Source organism: Toxorhynchites rutilus, chromosome 3 (genome assembly GCF_029784135.1).
Source record: "Toxorhynchites rutilus septentrionalis strain SRP chromosome 3, ASM2978413v1, whole genome shotgun sequence".
Classification (NCBI taxonomy): Eukaryota; Metazoa; Arthropoda; class Insecta; order Diptera; family Culicidae; genus Toxorhynchites; species Toxorhynchites rutilus.
Window position 1 is genome coordinate 234,110,916 of NC_073746.1, and position 20,082 is coordinate 234,130,997.

The following is a 20,082-nucleotide window of genomic DNA, read 5'->3' on the forward strand; positions in this document are numbered from 1 at the left end:
GCTTGCATATCTGGCAACTCACTCTGGAAGTCCGTGAGGTAAAACGTCAACATCATGCATCTATATGAAATGTCACGATATTGATGCTCGAAAATCAGAAAATCCGGATTTCTGCGTCGTCGGCCATGTTCAGCTGTCATTATGCTCTCAAATGTCATCATATTGTCAATAAAGTTGACCGTGTAAGGTCCGCTTTAGGTTGCCTAGTGTGTAGCAAGACGGGTCTATGGTACTAGGTGAGGCCGTTTCGTCACTATGTTGGTTAGGGGAGCGGTATATGAAAACAGTACGGAAGAAAGCAGAAGGGGAATTAATTGCTTGTAGCGTGAAAGAGACAGACTGATCAGGAGCGAGCTTCGGCACTAGCGTATTGTGTTTTGTTTACAAACAAAACACAGTAGACTTCCAAGATGGCTGAAGAGTGGTTTTAGCAAGTTGGCCCACCTTAGGATATACTTCTAGGCGCCTTGGTGTGTAGATGGCCTCACAGCGCAAGTACAGCTGTATGTCTGTCCCTGGTATTATGCTGTCGATTAAACACAACTCAAGAGGTTCAAATTGTAGACAAACTGGTTGGTATTGCTTGCTCTTGGAATGGAATATAAACACAGTTCTAGCATTGTTGTAATATTGTTATTACAGAGAAATTTTCATTTTGTTTGAATAAATAAACTGGAGAAGTGAGATGGGGTTTGTTAGCAACAACCAGTAAGTATATAGGCAAAATATCCAGGAAAATTTTGAAAATTGCAAATATTTAAAATCTTTCGACTACATCCCATTTGAACAGTGATCAATGCAGTTTTTGCTCCCATATATGCAATGAAGAATTTCATTATGTGATGATCCCCTCTCATCAAGAGCAGTCAAAGCTAAAAACTATCCTGCAGAAGTTAAGTAGCTTCACTTCCCAGTTGAGCAGTTATCCTACATGCGACAAATGCCGTCAAGAATTCATAACCGTCCATACCATTCCCGAGAGCTGTTTCCAAATTTTGCCCAGCACCAAACCGATTGACATCAAGATGGACCCAGAGTTAATGATTGATGATAACGAGCTACCAGATAATGACAACATTTTTGAGAGAGATTCAATAATGGGGTTTGGACCGATCGGACAGAATGACGAAATGCAAATCAAAAGAGAAAACGGAGAAGTATTCATCAGCGAAATTGACGAATATGACCATTCGTCATTAATTTCAAATGCTGGAACAAATACACAAATAACAGTTGAATTGAGCGCCTCACAGAAGTTAGTTCACTCGCCTTCAGTACGTGATAAATGTAAGAAGAGCTCTGTGGAAAAAGGTTTGTTGAATGCCACATTCGGTTACACAGAATTAAAGTATGTACTGATCTGAATCTAATCTGAATCTATTCTAGGAAGGATACCGTTTGAATGTGAAAAGTGTGAAAAAATATTTGTTTCAAATTACACGCTAAAAAGGCACCTTCGAATTCATACGGGTTTGTGTAAACTGATCGATTCAATGAACCATTAAGCAGAGTTTTTCTTTTGCAGGTGAACGTCCCTATTCGTGTCCACATTGCCCGAAAGCGTTTAAGACTTCTTCAGCGCTCCAAGAGCATGTTCTAACTCATACGGGTTGGTAAAATTATAGATGGTGGTATTCAAGACACGACCCCACTGGAATACTAATACTACGGAATTATTTCATTCAATTTACTTGTTTATAGCACCGAATATTATCTTAGAATTCATCGACGTTTTTTGATTTCAGTACTGTTCAATAGTCATTCTTGGTGGACCTGGAAAGAATCAATGAATTGAGTGGTATTATAGAAGCAGTTAGAGATGGTTGATTCATGATTCATTCTGGCCCTCACGAGAACAGTACACTAGATGGCCATATACCGCATATTGGGTCGTATGAATAAAAAAAGCATTTACTTATTCTGCCCGTTTCCAAGTAAAGTAAACTTTCCTAGTATTTACTTGAATCCGTATGAATAAAAGTTTACTTTACTAATTTCATTCTAACGCATGTTCGAATTCGAACATAGTTTTTACTTAGTCAAACATCTGTCAACTGATTGTTCAGCTTTCGTTTCAAAACGTTTTTTTGACAAAGTTTGTATTCGCGATGACAAAGAAATAGTGCTCGATTGAAGTAAAGTAAAGCTGAATTTTGTTTTTATTCATATGGCCTATTAGGTTTTTTTTCATTCATAATTTAAATTTTAAAAACGTGTTCATTCTGCCTGAAAATCAATCAATTTTTTTACGCTCCCCTAAACTAGTAAACGTAGCTCAATGCCATCAATGCGGATTGTTAAGCAAGCGCAAGATAGCAGTATTAAACATAAATTGGATATGACATCAAAACGAATGAAAGAGTTTTCAGATCCAAAGTATGCTCATGAGCATACTTGATAATTACGAAGTAAATACTTGATGAATGCTGTTTTGTTCATACGAAATCAGATAAACATCCATTTTCGAAAAGTAAGTACTTAATTCTTACTTTTATTCATACCAAACGTAGTAAAAACTTAATCTCACTGCTCGACTGCTCGAATGAAGTAAAGTAAAGTGCGCTACATATACAGCGTCACCGTCACCGTCCCGTCAACTATTCTCTTGGACTTATTTTGCCGACGTCAAAGTTACCGGTGATTGTATATGTGAATGCTACCATACGATTTCCATGGAAGAATATTTGACATTTCATTCCTTTACGTTGACTTCACGGTAACGTGACGTTCTATGTGTAGCATTTAATTGTATTATTTAAATGCTTAAACCCCGTAGTCCCGACCCTTGTTCAGCATTAATAATGTATAGACTATTTTTCTCAGCTAGTCGTGAATGATATTGATTCCGAAATTTGGAACTAAGAGATATGTTGGTATGGAAAATACAACCAAAATCAAAACAAAAGCCGAGACACAAAGCCCAGACAAAAACCCAACGAACCGACCTTCTCCGTCAATTATTCTTTTCTACAAATCCTGCCGGTCGTTTTCGTTGAACGTATGCTGACGGGTCGTTACGTTGCCGATGTATGTGAATGTTTTCATAAGAATTGCATGAGAGAATAATTGACGTAACGTGACGTGATGTAACGTGAACGTAACAGCGCAAAAATTAGACAAAAAAATGAAAAGAAATGTGAGACTGGCCCTGTTATAGTGATCAAACCTGTTGAGTCTTCGAAAAGTAATGACGATACAAGAAATTTTTTAAAAGAGAAACTGAATCCTAGAATCCATAAAATTAGTAATTTTAGAAACAGGAAAGACGGCTCGATTATAGTTGAGTGTGCAGCAGGGGATCACATTGAAAGTCTGAAGAATAACATTGAAAGTAATCTGGGAGATAAATGTAACGCTGTCGTTCCCAAACCGGTGAAACCAAAATTGAAAATATTAGGAATGAGTAATCGATATTCCTCAGATATTTTTATTGACCTTTTAGAAAGTCAAAATGAAGATAACGCGTTCCGAGAAGTGGAAGTCATTGCAGAAATAACAAATACAATGTAATTATCGAAGTTGACCATGACATGGATGTCTAAGGGTGCTCATACACTGTTTGACCGAAGCCAAATATTTTACTCTTTTTGACAGATAAAATTTGGTCAACGTGTACTGATCAAATATATTCTACACAAAACACGACAAGCAAATATTCAATTATTGGATGTCTAAAATATTTTTTCAGTTTGTTCTTCGAACCTGTCGGTACATGGTTAGGTTACCTTGAATATTCCAGCGGATTTTTTCCATGTTCGGTGTTTGAAATTGTTTACCACTGTTGAAAATTGAAGAGTGGCAAACAAAATAGTGTTTGTACAAATATCAAATCAAACCTTATCTGTCAAAAAATATCAAATATTTGACCTCCGGGCAAACAGTGTAAGGCCACCTTAATGAATACTCGAAAAGTATGCATCGGATGGGATAAGTGTGCGGTATTTGAGGCTTTCAGTGTATTGCGTTGCTTCAAATGTGGAGAATATAGGCATAAGAGCACAGTATGTCAAAATAAGGAAAATTGCTCAAAATGTAATGACAAACGTAGAACATCCACATGCTCGTCAATTGAATTTAAGTGCGTACTGAGTGACTGTTTAAAATTTGATAAGGACCGAAACTTAAAATTAAACATAAAACATCCAGCTTTTAGCACACAGTGTCCGGTGTATCGGAGGCTGCTAGAAAAGAATCGTTCGAAGCGTCGTTTTTTCCAGTAAATAGCAACCCAAGTAAAGAAAATGTGAGAGGAAACTAGAAATTATGTACTTCAATGTAGCTGGGCTTTCTATAAATTACGTTGCGACATGCTGTAGGAAATATCCGTGAACGGATATTTGCTTTTTGAAACTCATATTGTTGATGAGACTGTTCCAGAAGTCACTAGGATTACAAAAATTAGTAGAACTTTGATAGATCACGTTTTCTCTAATTTTAATACTGTTCATTCTTTGATAGAGGCCAAACTTAAAATAACGGATCACGAGACTATTCTTGTTTATATTGAGAATGAACATAGTGATCATGAAGAAAATAAAGTTAAAATTACATGCTGGAACAAATATTCTAAAGAAGCACTGTCCGTTCTTGTTGAAAGAAACCTGGATTTTACTGCAATCACTGACAATTTGAATTTAAAAGCAGCTGTTCTCACGAATGTTTTGAAAGAGAGTTCCAATAGCTTAGTTTTATAAACCAAATCGGTTTGAATAATTCGAACAGCTGGTACTGTTTGTCGCTTTTGCGTTTCATCGTAAACGAGACACACAGTACGTAAAGTTTGGTAGAAGTAATTTAGAGAACGATTGTAATTTAGATTGGTACACCTCCGCGCGGAACATGTATTCATAAGCCTTGAAAAAGACTAGATGTAAGTACATTCAGAGAAAGATCGACCAACATCAGAATAACAGCAAGGAGTTATGGGAAATATTGAAAAGTTTACTCAACATTAAAAATGGTATGTCGCGGTCCATAGCTTTCGAAAATTTAAAAGAACATTCCGAACAAATAATAGCCGAAAAATTCAACAATTATTTCGTGAGTAGTGTTCAACGGATTAATCAAAGTATTGAATTGGTCAGTGAACCTCAAGAAATAATACATCCGATGAATAACAATTGCAGATTAGAATGTTTTCTACCCATCACATTTGCAGAGTTTTTTTTTTTTTTTTATTAATTCGTTTATTTTTACAGGCTCAGTTACTTAAGTTTAAAGGAGCCGAATTCTTAAATATATTTTTAAAACTATATATATATATATAAACAATTTTCTTACATCTATGGTTAGTAAGGTGGAAAACCGATTACTCGCGGTGTACTCGAGTTTAGAAGGGTGACATATTTTTAGGAGAAGGATGGGATATAAGGAAATTGTAACAATGTTGATGAGCACTCAATTCTTAAATCTATTCGTATATCTATAGTTTATTTACATTTCAACTTATTCTACTATTTATAGCAAGGGGACGAATTACCCGCAAAGGAAGGAAAGGAGGGTATAAGGATGTAGGGACAATCACACACGAAGATCTATAGCTTTAAGGAAAACATATATATGGGACATGTAATCAAGGTCTAACCGAGCCAACACATCTCTCACCGGCACATTGGGCTGTCTTCCTCGGGCCCGAAGGGAGTTTTCTAAATTCGATCTGGCGACCAGATACACCTCGCACGACCAAACAACGTGCTCAATGTCGTGATAACCTTGGCCACAAACGCAGAGATTGCTGCTGGCAAGATTGAAACGGAAGAGTAGTGCATCTAACGAACAGTGATTGGACATGAGTCGGGAGAAGGTGCGAATAAAGTCCCGACTCAAATCCAGACTTTTGAACCACGGTTTGAGGCTTACCTTCGGGATAATCGAGTGAAACCACCGGCCCAATTCATCTTCATTCCACTTGAGTTGCCAGTTAGCGATGGTATTTTTGCGAACTAAAGAATAAAATTCATTGAAGGCGATTTGACGCTGATATATATCGCCTTCAATTGCACCTACCTTTGCCAATGAGTCAGCCCTCTCATTACCCGGAATTGAGCAATGTGAAGGGACCCAGACAATTGACACGCCCATACTTTGCATTGAAGATTGTAGGAACGAACCCCAATCTAAGATAATCTGGATTTTCATGGATTTTCTCCTTCATGAACAGATCGAAATGTACAGAGGAATTGATTTAGTCAGGAAAACAAACACGGTTGGGAATATACGAAGAAGGAACAACCTGCATAGAGGTGAATTCATGATATGAACTCATGAATCTAGAATGAAAATTTAGCTCGATCAATTGCTCAAAATTTCCAATCACCAATGGATTCATAACCTTACACCGGATGAGGAACCGAAGAGATAATAAATTGAAGCGATCTTTTAGTGGGAGTACGCCTGCCAAAACCTCGAGACTCATGGTATGCGTTGAGGGCATACATCCCAACGCAATACGGAGACAAAGATACTGAATTCGCTCGAGTTTAATGAGGTGTGTTTTGGCAGCTGATTGAAAACAGAAACTGCCATACTCCATCACTGAGAGAATAGTTGTTCGATACAACATAATAAGATCTTCGGGATGGGCTCCCCACCAGGTGCCCATTGTACGGAGAAAGTTTATTCTTTGTTGACATTTTTTACTCAGATACCTAATATGGGCCCCCCAAGTACATTTGGAGTCGAACCAGACCCCAAGATACTTGAATGACATAGCATGAGTGATCGGTTTACCCAAAAGTTGAAGCTTTGGTTTTGCTGGTCTATGCTTCCTAGAAAAAACCACCATCTCTGTTTTCTCCGTGGAGAATTCGATCCCTAGCCCAATGGCCCAGGTTGAAAAATTGTTCAAAGTATCTTGTAAGGGTCCTTGCAGGTCGGATTCGTTTGATCCTACGACAGACACCACTCCATCATCTGCAAGTTGTCTTAGGCTGCAATTTTGTGTAAGGCAATTGTCGATGTCGCTTACATAGAAGTTGTACAAAAGGGGGCTTAAACATGAGCCCTGGGGGAGGCCCATGTAAGAGACCCGACTTACTGCCGAATCTCCGTGAGAAAAGTTCAAATGTTTCTCACAAAGCAAGTTATATAACATATTATTCAATAGAGGCGGCAGACCCCGAGAGTGTAATTTGTCTGACAAAACCTCTATTGAAACAGAATCAAAGGCCCCCTTTATGTCCAAGAATACTGAAGCCATTTGTTTTTTTTCGGCGTAAGCCATTTGAATTTCTGAAGAAAGCAACGCAAGACAATCATTCGTCCCCTTGCCTCTGCGGAACCCATATTGTGTATCTGAGAGTAGGCCATTCGTTTCAACCCATCGATCAAGGCGAAACAAGATCATTTTCTCCAACAATTTCCGTATACAAGACAGCATTGCTATTGGGCGGTACGAATTGAAGTCGGACGCGGGTTTTCCGGGTTTTTGAATAGCTATAACTCGTACTTGTCTCCAATCATCTGGAACAATATTATGCTCCAGAAACCGATTGAATAAGTTCAACAAGCGATGTTTCGCCACATCAGGGAGATTTTTCAGCAAGTTGAACTTAATTCTATCCGATCCCGGAGCAGAATTGTTACATGAAAGGAGAGCAAGAGAGAATTCTACCATCGAAAACTCGGAATCAAGATCGCACCTATCTTGTGGTATATCTCGAACAATTTTTTGCACAGGAGCGGAATCAGGACAAACCTTCCGTGCAAAATTAAAAATCCATCGATGTGAATATTCTTCGCTTTCATTCGTTGAAGAGCGATTTCTCATGTTTCGAGCCACTTTCCATAATTTTTTCATTGACGTTTCTCGTGACAAACCTCCCACGAAATTTCGCCAATAAGCACGTTTTTTTCCCTTTGATCAAGTTTTTAAATTGATTTTCAAGGTCCAAATACGTCTGAAAATTTTCAGTGGTTCCACGTTTCCGAAAAGCTTTAAATGCATTCGATTTTTCTACATAAAGCTTGGAACATATGCTATCCCACCATGGATTGGGAGGCCTTCGACGAATAGTGGAACCTGGGATGGGTTTCGTTTGAGCGCGAACCGCGCTGTCATAGATCAAACGAGAAAGGAAGTTATACTCCTCCAATGGAGGTAAACCATCTCTGGAATTGATGGCTAGAGCAATCGCGTCCGAATATTTTTTCCAGTCAATGTGTCTTGTGAGGTCATATGCCATGTTTATAGATTCTGAAGAATTCGACCCAATGGTGATGGAAATTTTGATTGAGTGATCACTACCGTTGGGGTCCTGGATTACATTCCACTTGCAATCTAACGATAGTGAATTCGAGCAAAGCGAGAGGTCAAGAGCACTTCGGTTAGCAGGAGGTTTAGGCACACGTGTTGTTTCCCCAGTGTTCAAAACGGTCATATTGAAGTTGTTACAAAGGTCATATATCAACAATGAACGATTGTCGTCGTACTGTTCCCCCCAGGCAGTTCCGTGAGAGTTGAAGTCTCCCAAGATCAATCGTGGCTCAGGAAGAAGTGAGCACATGTCATCAAGTTGTTTGCGGCTAACCGCAGCTCTCGGAGGCAAATACAAGCTGACAATACAGAGGTCTTTATCTCTGATGTTTGCATGACAAGCAACAGCTTCGATCCCTCCAATAGGTGGAAGGTCAATTCGAAAAAATGAGTGGCACTTATTGATCCCCAATAGTACCCCTCCGTATCTGTCATCGCGGTCCAAGCGTATAATATTAAAATCGTGGAAAGAGATATCATCTCGCGAAGAAAGCCAAGTTTCGGACATAGCAAAAACATCACAATTGAAGTTATGAATTAAAAATTTGAATGTATCCAATTTAGGGATAAGACTACGACAATTCCACTGAAAAACAGTGATATCTCCGACCTCTCTATCTAAATTAGACATCAAGAGAGATAATCATTGCAAGGAGGGGCCATGTTTGCATCAATTGCTGTAAAATTGTCTTTAATACTGGAAGCATTGAGATGACAAGGGTTCTGATGGAGTCGGAAACATTAAAACACTTGAAGATTTGATCCAAAAGGTCAGACAACTTTATAAATCCCGATTGGGAAGTTGAGCTGGACGGAAAAACAGGGACAGTTGGGGTTTTTGATGTCCCCTGGAGTGCTGGGTCGTTCGAAGGTGAACTATTCCCACGGAAGCCAGGAGGAACCTGATTTTGCTTGTCCGCTGCACTCGATTTTTTAGGCAAGCTAACTGGGGGGACTTGTTCTTGAACTTTGGGAGTGGTCACATTTTTGCGCCGGGGATTCCCTTTGAAAATAAACGGTGTGCCCCCGCTAGCTGTGTCCGCTTCCATTTCATCAACTGGCAACGTGGAAAAGCTATTGTGTGTTGAGATTGGTTGTTGTTGTTGTTGGGCCAGTGGAGAAGCGCCCTTTAAAATTTCCGCAAAAGTGCGTTTCGAGCGTTCCTTTAAAGAGCGCTTCTGTTTCTCCCAGCGACTCTTGTAAGTTTCACAAGCTGAGAGCGCGTGTGGGGATCCTCCGCAATATGGACACTTATGCTCAGTCGCACTGCAGGATGTCCCCTCATGTTGCTCTCCGCAAGTGGCACAGCGCTCCTTGTTGGCACAATAATCTGAAGTGTGACCAACTGACTTGCATTTGTTGCAAGTCATGGGCTTTGGCACGAAGAGTCGCACAGGTAGTCTCAATTTGTCCACCATAACGTAGTCAGGGAGGGCGGCACCAGCAAAGGTGACTCGAAACGAGTCTGACGGCGTAAATTTAGTTTGGTCCCCATCATGGGAGAGTTTCCCGAGTTGGCGACAGTCCAAGATCTTTACTTCCATTGAGGGAAGCTTCTTGAACTTGCCTTTTCCTTCTTTTTTTATTTGTTCGCTCGTCAGACCCGTTTCAGTTATCACCCCCTCAATTTCTACGTTATGGGAGGGTATAAATGTTCTATATTCGAGAGTGAAGTGTTGGTCAGCAACAATCTCGTTTGCGTGTTTCCGTTCATTCACGACAACCCGCAATTTGTTCGGTCTAACCCTGCGAATTTCAGATACAGAAGTGTATCTGGCCAGATCTTTCATGATCTGAATCACGTTAAGGCTTTTTCCTTTTGGTTTTGGCCGGAGGAAAACAACCCACGGGCCAGCTCCAGGTGCATCTTCTGGATAAACTCTGACACGTGGAGCGGAAACAACAGAGGGAGAAGACGAGGACGAGGATTGGGTTGGATCTGAAACATCAGAAGGGTGAAGCGAAATCGATGATGGGAGAGGGGGAGTGGAAGTAACAGTCGGTTCAGAAGGGAGGCTTGCTATTTTCTTAGAGGGGGGCTTGTTAGGATGAGCAGATTCGTCCCCAGAAGAATTATCTTCTTTTTGAGGGACTCGTTTATGTTTTTTCCCAGATCTTAAATTGGATTCATTATCGGAGATCTCCATCTCTGGAGATCCTCCACTATCCTCCATCTTACAAAAATTTCTGTCTTATTTCTAATATATTATTGATTTTAACAATAATCTCGAAAAAAAAATTACAAAACAAAAATAAATTATGATAATAATATTAAACAATGAACAAATGAGTTGAATAATAATATTAATATTAAATATGTGTACCTTAAAATAAAGGTGTTCCGATACTGCGCTCTACTGCCCTAACCAGGGAGAGACAGAGGCTACGCGCTATGGATCAACACAATAGCGCAAGAATAGCTCACACGGTCACGTGATGATAATTCCCGTTAACGACAGCCACACGATGGCGATCCCGTTATGCCGATGTTCAACAGCCGCCAAGGGCTGCAAGCTGCAAGAGCGCTGCTTCCTTTGTTCCACTTCACAAAAGGTCAATTCGAAAGCGGACAGCAATGACCTTCACTCGTACACTATACCAATCGCACAATAGTAAAAGTGGCAACGCACAATAACGACACTGAACTTTACTCGTCAAGAGTTGGATAGCGAATGGCCAGTTTGCAGAGTTGAAAGATATTTGTTTTTCCTTGCAGAAATCGGCTGGTATCCACAATGTCAACGCAAAAGTGATACAAGATTGCTTTCATGTTATTGGACACAAACTGCTGGACATGATAAATGAATCATTGCAAACAGGGCACGTGCCTATAGTTTGGAAGGAATCCATTGTGGTTCCCATCCCCAAAGTTAATGAGACGGATAAAGCCGAAGAGTACCGCCCTATTAACATGTTGTACACATTAGAAAAAGTTTTGGAACTTGTTGTGAAAGACCAGCTTATGAAATATATTGATAACAATAATTTGCTTATACCGGAGCAGTCGGGATATCGAGAGGGCCACTCTTGTGAAACCGCTATCAATCTGGTGTTGCAAAGTGGAAAGAGAATATCGAGGCTAAAGAAATTATTTTTGTTGTGTTCTTGGATTTGAAACGCGCTTTTGAAACATTTTCTAGGGTCTTATTGTTATAAACTTTGAAGCGCATTGGAATTGTAGGGACATCATACAAGTGATTCGAAAGCTATTTGTGTAATTTTATTTCTGCTCCCATCGGTAACATACTTGGTGGGCCGCAGGGAAGCGTTTTAGGACCCATTTTGTTCATTTTATACATCAATGATATGCGGCGAGTTTTGCGTTTTTGCGACGTTAACTTGTTCGCGGACGATACTGTTCTGTTCATCGCAGCTAAAGAGTTAAATGAAACCGCGGTACATTTGAACGAAGATCTTCATTCTCTCGCGCGGTGGCTAAAATATAAACAATTGAAGTTAAATGTTAGTAAGACTTAATACATGCTCATTTCTTGGGCAAACTCCAGATTCGATTTTCATTTTGAAATCGATGGTGAGGCAATTGGACGGGTTACAGAAATTAAATAACGGGGTTGTTATTGATGACAAACTCGCACTCAAATCTCATATTGACATTGTCATCAAACAGATTGCTAGAAAATATGGCGTTATATGCCGTTTGAAGAATTAGTACCGTAAAATCAAATTGTATAAATCAGTCGCCTCACCTTACATAGACTACTGCTCATCCATCTTGAATCTAGAGTTTGAATTCTGGCGAAATAGCCCGGGACAGCCTCGTCGGAATACTCGTAAGCTGTCATATAAGCAGATGGTTACATCGAGGTTTTTCTGTACTATGGCAGATCTCAAAGTAAGTCTAGTGGAAACTTCAAGATATCGGGTTCAATTCCCGATCAGTCAAGGATCTTCACGGGTTGGAAATTTGCTTGACATGCCTTGGGATCATTTTTGACGTAGAACTACGTCTTTCATTAAGGGTGCCAAATCAGAAAACAGGTCACGTTTTTATGAAATAAAGCTATTTATGCCGCGAACGGATTTTTGCGATTTACATACCAAACGAATCGGAATTTCCCTAATTTTTTGTTTGATATGCTATACATTACAATTCCATGGTGTGTAAATGGTTAAAATTCATGAAAACTATAAGCGTTTCCATTTTCCCATACATTTGTTCTGTCCATTTGTGTGCATTCCCGAACAGAGCTGTCAATAATGAGCAACTTATGGACGAGCAATGAAGGGTAAATCGCAAGATTTAAAGTCTCCGTGAACAAAGGAAACGAAGAAGAACGAAATGGAATATTTGCCTAGAGTATAAACAGTGGATGGCAAACTTTCATTCTTCGTGAGGACACCGACTGAACAACATCGTTGCTGGGCAAGCTGGACGGTGAGGAGTGGAGGAGTAATACGAGGAAAAAGTAAAGTTTTACAAGAGGCTTTTTGAAGGTTAGAGACGAATGAACTAAAGAAGTTGAAAGTCTCACATGTCTTAGTTTTGGATTGAGCTGTGGACGCGACCAAATTACTGACTCGCTGATGTCTCTAGCATTGCAATAATTGCATCAAACTGACGCCATTGCATTAAGGTTCTGAGCTACACAATTGTGTGGGGAATCATCAAGCTAGGCTATCGTCAGCTCACCAAGAACATAAATGTTCTGGAATTTTGTCTGTGATTTGGTTTCGCATAACGGTAGCAAAACTCTCTCCACAAAGGATGACAGCTAAGCTGATCTAGACCGGCAATATTAACAAAAAGGGCTTCTGTTGAGCGCGAAACGGAGATAAATGTGTGCATATTTAATTGTTTCAAGCCATCGATATATGGATATTTGTGTGTGTACGTTCGTGCGTTTTAACGTATTGTGCTATTGTGGGTGAACATGTCGATCTGAACGTGGTGACAAGGAGGGGAGATAGCGGAAAGGAAATATTTGCGCTAGGGTAGTAGTAATGAATCTCTGCTGAGGCAAATATTCAGCCTTTTTCCTAGCAGTTGACATTGTTTGTTTTCCGTCATCATAAAGGCTTCGTTGGTGCCTTTGACATTGCATCAATGCATTAAACTGACGCTATGGTGAAGCAGGTATTAAGGTTGTGCACCAAAAAATTATTAGGGAATACCAAGTTCTTCAATAAGTTTTAATAAGTTATTTATTATCCTTCAACTAGGATTGTATTTGCGCTAATCTTGATCATAATGAAGCAGTGCTACTCTTTTCTAGGTTGTTGAGATTAACAGAAAGAGTTTATTTCGTTTATTTAGTCACCAAGAAATTAAATGTCGTTCTGGAATTTTGTATGTGATTTGGATTCGCTTATCAGTAGCAAAACTTTCTCCAAATGAAAAATGAAAAACAAATTTCTGCATTACTCAAGAATTACTCAAACAGATGAAACCAAATTGGCATATGGAGGTTTTAGGGTGCAATAAATGTTTCTATGGTGGTTAGACACTCCACCCCTCTCTCTAAGGGGGAGCTGCCATACAAATGAAACACAAATTTCAGCATTACTCGAGAATTATTCAAGCAAATGAAACCAAATTTGGCATGTGGAGGTTTTAGGGTGCAATAAATGTTTCTATGGTGTCATACAAATGAAACACAAATTTCCATATTACTCGAGAATTAATCAAGAATATGAAACCAAATTTGGCATGTGGAGGTTTTAGGGTGCAATAAATGTTTTCACGATGGTTGAACACTTTACCCCCTCTTTAAGGGGGATCTGCCATACAAATGAAACCCAAATTTCTGCATAACTCGAAAACTAATTAAGCAAATGGAGCCGAATTCGGCATGCGAAGGTTCTAGGGGGCACGAAACGTTCCTAAGGTAGATAGACACTCCTCGCCTCTCCCTCAAGGAGAGAGGGCTGATAGTGTGACGATACGCACTCCTATATCTTTTTTTTTTTTTTCCCAAAATATATTTTTTATTAAGGCACATGTGGCGTTAGCCTGACGGGGCCGGGAGTCCAATATTTTGACAATTTTTGTCTTACAACTATGTTAGTAATATGTAACCGATTACTCGCGGTTGGCTCGAGGTTAGTATTACAAGTGTTCTCATAATTGGTATGTTGCAGTCTTCGATGCTCTATGCGTGTGCCCGACACGGGCTACTTCCTATTGGGATGCAGCTGACCATTAATCAGCAACGCCCCCCTAGTCTGTACCCCATATCTAGCGTGGTGCGTCTTTCTCGACTCGAGGAATCCAGGATAGAATGGTCACTAGCCGGCGCAATCATCAGCTCGTGTAGAGTTGTCATAAGCGGTACAACCTTTGGCTCTTGTTGAATGATCAGTGGACTGCACAACCTTTGGCCCGTGCATCTGTAAAGAGTGTGTGTATGTATTGCCGCGACTAAGTAAAAGTTTATCGATTGGATAGGAGGGATATGAAACGGGGACACAACGAAGGAAACATCATTAAACGTTGACATCGGCGTTTCTGAGGAACAGGTATAGATGAAGCAGAAGATCAGGATCCCGGCTACCTAAGATATCCCGTACGGGGATATCCGATTGTCTGCCTTTTGCTCTCAGTGCTCTAGAGAGCTGAGAGCGAGCAGCATGTAACCGGATACACGACCAGACAACATACTCGATGTCGTGGTAGCCATCGCCACAACCACAAAGATTGTTTGCTGCGAGCCCAATGCGATAGAGATGCGCGTTTAGGTTGTAGTGATTGGACATAAGCCGAGATATCACGCGAATGAAATCATGACCTACATTCAATCCCTTGAACCATGCACTCGTCGAGACCTTAGGGATAATCGTTAACCAACGACCGAACTCATCTTCACTCCACATGCGCTGCCAACTAACGAGTGTGTCCTGACGAGGAATGTGAAAAAATTCATTATAGGCAATTTGCCTTTCAAAAAGTGTGCCTTCTGAAGCGCCCACCTTAGCTAGCGAGTCCGCTTTCTCATTCCCCGGAATCGAGCAATGAGAGGGAACCCATGCTAAGGTAATCTTGAATAATTTTTCGACCAAAACACTCAATAGATGTCTTATTCTTGTTAGGAAATAAGATGAGCGTTTATCAACTTTCATTGAGCGGATTGCCTCTATTGAGCTGAGACTGTCTGAAAAAATAAAATAATGGTCGATGGGCAGTGTTTCAATGATCCCTAGAGCATAGTATATCGCACCCATTTCTGCGACATACACGGAACAAGGATCTTTGAGTTTGAAAGAGGCAATGGAATTTTCATTGAAGATGCCGAAGCCAGTGGACCCGTTTATGTATGAACCGTCAGTAAAGAACATTTTATCAGATCCAACTTTCCCATATTTTTCCGAAAATATCGACGGAATAACATTGGAGCGTAGGTGATCTGGTATTCCATGGATTTTTTGTCGCATGGACAGATCAAAAATGACAGAGGAATTGCAAAAGTATGGGAAGCAAACTTGGTTGGAGATGCCTGGTGAAGGGTGCACGTCGTGGGTAAGGTACTCATGGTATAAAGACATAAAACTTGACTGAGGAGTCAGCTGGAGTAGATTTTCGAAGTTATCAATCACCAATGGATTCATGATCTTGCAACGGATGAGAAATCTGTAGGATAATTCTGTGAACCGAAGAGTAAGCGAGGGTACTCCTGCCAAAACTTCGAGACTCATCGTATGTGTCGAATGCAAACACCCCATGGCTATACGCAAGCAACGATATTGTATCCTCTCCAGCTTGAGAATATGAATCCTGGCAGCTGATCGGAAGCAAAAACTGCCATATTCTAACACTGACAATATCGTTGTTTTGTACAACTGAATGAGGTCTCCTGGATGGGCACCCCACCATGTTCCGGTTATTGTTTGGAGAAAATTGATTCTTTGCTGGCATTTCTGTTTCAAATACGCAATGTGTCTCCCCCAGGTACATTTAGAATCAAAATATACACCCAGGTATTTGAAAAACATAGAGTGTTGGATCGTTTTGCCGGATAGGTAAAGCTGGAATTGGGCGGGTTCGTGCTTCCTAGAAAAAACGACCATTTCAGTTTTCTCCGTAGAGAATTCGATACCCAGCTTGAGGGCCCACGTGAACAGATTGTTCATGGTATCTTGCAACGACTTTTGCAGAGCGACGGGATTAGTACCCGTGATGGAAATAACTCCATCGTCTGCAAGTTGTCTCAGCGTGCAGTCTCTAGTTAGACAATCATCCATATCATTGACATAAAAACTGTACAAGAGGGGGCTTAGGCAGGAGCCTTGCGGTAGGCCCATAAAACTGTAACGAGAAGATTTTGAGTTGCCATGAGAGAAATTCATGTGCTTTTCTGACAGTAAATTGTACAGGAAATTATTCAGAATTGGTGAAAGTCCACGATTATGAAGCTTCTCTGAGAGAATTTCCATGGAAACTGAATCAAATGCCCCTTTGATATCGAGAAAAACGGAAGCCATTTGTTCTTTGCGAGCAAATGCGATTTGGATTTCAGAAGATAGCAGCGCGAGACAATCATTCGTCCCTTTACCTCGGACGAATGATTGTCTCGCGCTGCTATCTTCTGAAATCCAAATCGCATTCGCTCGCAAAGAACAAATGGCTTCCGTTTTTCTCGATATCAAAGGGGCATTTGATTCAGTTTCCATGGAAATTATTCTCCTATATCTTCTATCTATATAAATAAAAATGGATCACCGAATGTGTTGATAAACTCAAAACTCGGGAAAGGAATTGTCCGATTTAGGGCTGTCTTTATTCTATCATATTTTCTGTATCAAACATTTATTCCATGTAACGGATAAACATGTTATTTGCAAGTGGTTGAAAAATCTTGAAGGAGAATTGTGTCTGAAAATAATCTGATATTATAATGGCGAGTTTTGGTAGAAATACTAGGAATTTTATAGTATAAGGTGATTTTAAAGGGTAGATTAGAAAATCAATCAAATCAAAAAAATGAACAGTTCTGCGATTGGACCCATGAACGTCGTGCGCTTAGTAAAAAAAACGTGAATGTGATAACGAAAAATAAATTTTGGGCGGGACAAAGTTTGCCGGGTCAGCTAGTCCCAAATAAATTTTCCTTTCACACGTTGAGCCCCGTGTCACTGGGACCGACAGAAAAAATATGGAAATATAAAGAAAAATGTTTGTTTTCGGATGTATTACGATATAGGACTACTTTCTAGTACGATTTCTGACTATTTTTTTCATACAATAAATATCTTTAGAAGCAGGGACCAACAAATATTATACAAATTTTCTTGATGCGGCTGGATGAAAAACGTAGCAAGAACAATTCGGGGCTGAATGTGTTAATACTACACCGATGAAACGGCGGAGCTTACAGTACAATATTTTATTTCTCTCGTCCTGATCTGCATTTACATTTCTAGTGCAAACCCGTCGCATGTGAATCACTACGTGCGATGGTAGCTTCGCAATGGTAGTGGTTTATAAACACGTGTGCCTCGCAACTGCATAAGTTGCTCGTTATAGCGCCCTGTAGATGAAATAGGAAGGGAAATATAATATAAGAGCAAGTGTATGGGTGTATGGGAATTCTGATTCAATTGGTATACTGATCGTAGTTACAAAAAATGTTCTTCTACAATGAACCATTCTGTTCTGTTCGAACCAATGAACCATTCCGTTCTGGCTTTCAACTTTCCAGATCATTTGCCTCTAGGGGAACCATTCAACAGAGTCTTTCTTTTGTAGGTGAACGTTCCTATTGTTGTCCACATTGTTCAAAAGCTTTTAAGCGATCTTCAGCGCTCCAAGTGCACATTCAAACTCATTCGGGTGGGTAAATAATGTTAATTATAATGAATCATTCAACTGGACCATTCCTTTACAGATGAACGTTCCCATCGTTGTCCATATTGTCCGAAAGCGTTTAAGCTACATACATCACTCCAACAACACATTGGAACTCATTCAGGTTGATAAAAATATTTTAATGTATTGTGAATAGTTCAACAGGGTCATTTATTTGTAGTTGAACGTCCCTATCCTTGTCCACATTGTGAGAATGCATTCAGGAAACCTGAAACGCTTCGAAGGCACATTCGAATACATACGGGTTGGTAGGATACGTTTTCCTGCAATGAACCATTCAGCAGAGTCATTCTTTTGCAGGCGAACGTCCCCACACTTGTCCACATTGTCCGAAAGCGTTCAAACAATATACAACGCTCAAATACCACATTCGAACTCATACGGGTTGGTTTCAACAGTTATATTCAATAACAATTGAGTAGAATCATTCCTTTGCAGGTGAACGTCCTTATTCTTGTCCACAATGTCTGAAGGCGTTTGTGAAAAAATCAGTGCTCCGAGACCACATTCGAACTCATACAAGTTGGTAAAATTGTTTTACTACACTGAATCATTCAGCAAAGTTTTTCTTTTGCAGACGAACGACCTTTTTCTTGTCCACAATGTCAGAAAGCGTTTAAGCTACCTTCAACACTCAGAGATCACATTCGGACTCATACGGGTTGGTAGAGAATTTTTACTATAATGATTTCATTCTGGAGAGCCATTCTTTTTCAGATGAACTTCCAAGAAAAAGTGATTTGGATGTGGACGAAAGTTTTATGAAAGACCACAACCAATTACACACAGGTGAGAAAATGGTATTATATTTTGTAAACATTGACTGATGATATCTTCCAGGAAAGGAATCATTCAAATGTGAAAAATGTGAAAAACAATTTGGCTCAAAATATAGGCTTAAAGTGCACATTCGGAATCACATGGGTTGGTTAAAAACGTTCTATCTAATAAACCATCTAGCAGGATCATTTCTTTGCAGATGAACGTCCCTATTCTTGTCTACATTGCCCAAAAAGGTTTAAGCAAAATTCAGCACTCCAACAGCACATGCGAACTCATACGGGTGGGTAAATAATGTTTTACTTTAAATGTACCTTTCCACAGGACCATTCCTTTACAGATGAACGTCCTCATTGTTGTCCACATTGTGAGAAGGCATTTAAGCAACATACATCCCTCCAAAGACACATTCGAATTCATACAATTTTGTAAAGGTTGTTTTACTACAATAAATCGTTCAGCAGAATCATTCCTTTACAGAAGAACGGTCAAAGGAATAACCCTGTCCACATTGTTCCAAAACGTTGTGGAGCGAGCAACTCAGAAGCGCAGAGTATCTTGAACGTGTAGTCACGCGTCGAGTTGTTTATCTAAATAAATATAATATAATTCGAAAAGGTAAATTTGCTATTTTCATTCGGTTCCCGTATCCGTCTAAATCTGTCCACCACAACGTTTATGAAATCTGCAACTTAACAAATACGTACTTATTCGGATATGCACCAAAATAATTGTTCTTCTTCTGTTCCTTTATTTATATTTTACTATTCGGAGTACTGTAAATAAGCCAGTCCTACAGCCTTACCAAGCAGCTTCTTCTTCAACACACTAAAACCCAGTTCGTATATGACACAGATGGCTCGGGCCACCTGTTTCAAATTCAACAGACTATACGACGAGAATGAAGACACACCAACCGGAGAGGCGAGCGTGTTCGCAAGGAGCGGTAAGCTCCAGAGATCACCAATTCACAACCAGACAGCCATATCGAACCCTATTAAATATGATCCTCTAGGACATCAACAGGATTCACAACAAGAAGAGATTAGCTTTATACATGTACTAACGCATAAACCCAACACCACCACTCCCTTAGAAGGGTTGCAGGTCGGGCTTGATGAAGGTCAAAAAGGAAGTAAACGAATTCTACGAGTTCATTAAGAACAAAAACAATGTCCACACTAAGATCAAACATTTAGGCACAAGCATCAAATTGGCCGTTACGGCT

At 39.9% G+C, this 20,082-nt stretch overlaps 1 protein-coding gene across 1 annotated transcript; it reads left to right on the forward strand.

Annotated features, from left to right (window-relative positions):
* The first annotated feature begins 256 nt into the window (after positions 1-256).
* LOC129774992 (zinc finger protein 124-like) lies at positions 257-19,470 on the forward strand. Its single transcript, XM_055779127.1, has 15 exons — positions 257-572; positions 643-708; positions 791-1,311; positions 1,387-1,470; positions 1,526-1,609; positions 17,955-18,038; positions 18,094-18,177; positions 18,235-18,318; positions 18,375-18,458; positions 18,513-18,596; positions 18,652-18,735; positions 18,792-18,863; positions 18,915-18,998; positions 19,054-19,137; positions 19,195-19,470. Exons 2-15 carry the CDS (start codon positions 686-688, stop codon positions 19,284-19,286), a joined length of 1,548 nt encoding a protein of 515 aa, XP_055635102.1. The 5' UTR covers positions 257-572; positions 643-685; the 3' UTR covers positions 19,287-19,470.
* Positions 19,471-20,082: the final 612 nt, after the last annotated feature.